Raw genomic sequence first — 1755 nt, forward strand, 5'->3', positions numbered from 1 at the left:
TCATTTTGTTCAAATTTCCATGAGAGAAAGTGGTGACGGTGGGATTTAAATGCACACCTGCCAGACTGTAGATACTATGCATTTAAACATTAAGGATGACAATAGGGAGGCTTCTTTTTAACAATCACACTTACTGTTTTATAGAACTTAAAATACATTTAAAGTACATTCCTAAATAATGTCCAAACACCTCTTCAGCGGTGTCATCTACAAAGCGTGCTTTGAATTTGTATGTCGAGTCCTTATCTTCCTAATCGCTGCTTTTACCTCTTGATTCCTTAATGTATAAATAATAGGATTTAAGAGAGGTGTGAAAATCGTATAAAACACAGAAAGAATTTTATCTATGGAGTATCTGCTGAAGGGCCATACATAGATAAAGACACAAGGGGCAAAGAACAGAGTGACTACTGTGATGTGTGCTGAGAGAGTGGAGAAAGCCTTAGAGGGGCCACTGGCAGTGTGGTGCCTAACAGAGTAGATAATTACCGTGTAGGAGACAAGCAAGAGGAGGAAGCAGACCAGGGACAGAAGGCCACTGTCAGCAACGACCAGGAGTTGGAGCACATAGGTGTCCCCACAGGCGAGTTTGATCACAAGGGGCAGGTCACAGAAAAAGCTATCCACAACATTGGGGCCACAGAAGGGCAAATTCAACATGAAAGCCATTTGACTAGATGAGTGCACAAATCCAACTGCGTAGGAGGATAACAGTAGCCCAATGAGCACTCGTGGGCTCATGATGGTCATGTAATGGAGGGGTTTGCATATGGCAACATATCTGTCTATTGCCATGGCTACAAGCAACATCATCTCACTCCCACCTAGGAGGTGCATGAAGAACATCTGAGAATAACATCCCCACCAGGAGATAGTCTTCCTGTCTCGGAGGAAATCTGCAATCATCTTAGGGGTAGCAAAAGAAGCCAGGATCATATCAATACAGGAGAGATTGATAAGCAGAAAATACATTGGTGTGTGAAGGCATGAGTCAAAAATCACAGTGACTAAGATGAGGAGGTTTCCCAACACAATCCCTCCATAAACCACAGAGAATCCCAGAAAGAATAAAATCTGAAGATTCTGAGATTTGGAAAGTCCCAGCAAAATGAACTCATATACCACTGAATGGTTTGTCTTTTCCATGTCATCTACTTGTCTGGTTGTCTACTTAATCCAGTAATAATCAAAATGAGTAAGAATAAGGACTATGAAAATTGTGTTTACTTAAAGGTGGTTCATGCTGATGTCCAGCTTCGCTTTTTAGACAAGGTAATGAATTTATAAGCACCTCTCACTTTTGGGAATTTTTGTTGGTCAGTGATTTACTAAATGGTCCAGAGAAGTATCCAAATAATAGTAGAATTCAGAATACATATTTCTGAAAAACAAAAATAAAAACAGTTTATGTATGCGAGACAGCAAAAGAGACCCAGATGTATAGAACAGTCTTTTGGACTCTGTGGGAGAGGGAGAGGGTGGGATGATTTGGGAGAATGGCATTGAAACATGTATAATATCATATATGAAATGAATCACCAGTCCAGGTTCGATGCATGATACTGGATGCTTGGGGCTGGTACACTGGGATGACCCAGAGGGATGGTATGGGGAGGGAGGAGGGAGGGGGGGTTCAGGATGGGGAACACGTGTATACCCATGGTGGATTCATGTTGATGTATGGCAACACCAATACAATATCGTAAAGTAATTAACCTTAAATTAAAATAAATAAATTTATTAAAAAAACAAGTT

The 1755-nt window shown here is 40.7% G+C and overlaps 1 protein-coding gene across 1 annotated transcript; it reads right to left on the reverse strand.

Moving 5' to 3' along the window:
• Positions 1-207: 207 nt before the first annotated feature.
• Positions 208-1146, reverse strand: LOC129620519 (olfactory receptor 4K13). The gene has a single exon (XM_055536333.1). The coding sequence runs from the start codon at positions 1144-1146 to the stop codon at positions 208-210; it is 939 nt and encodes a 312-aa protein (XP_055392308.1).
• Positions 1147-1755: the final 609 nt, after the last annotated feature.

This window comes from Bubalus kerabau, chromosome 10, assembly GCF_029407905.1.
Source record: "Bubalus kerabau isolate K-KA32 ecotype Philippines breed swamp buffalo chromosome 10, PCC_UOA_SB_1v2, whole genome shotgun sequence".
Lineage (NCBI taxonomy): Eukaryota > Metazoa > Chordata > Mammalia > Artiodactyla > Bovidae > Bubalus > Bubalus kerabau.

Coding starts and splice junctions, on each gene's coding strand:
- LOC129620519 (XM_055536333.1), bottom strand. CDS start 1,146: ATGGAAAAGACAAACCATTCAGTGGTATATGAGTTCATTTTGCTGGGA.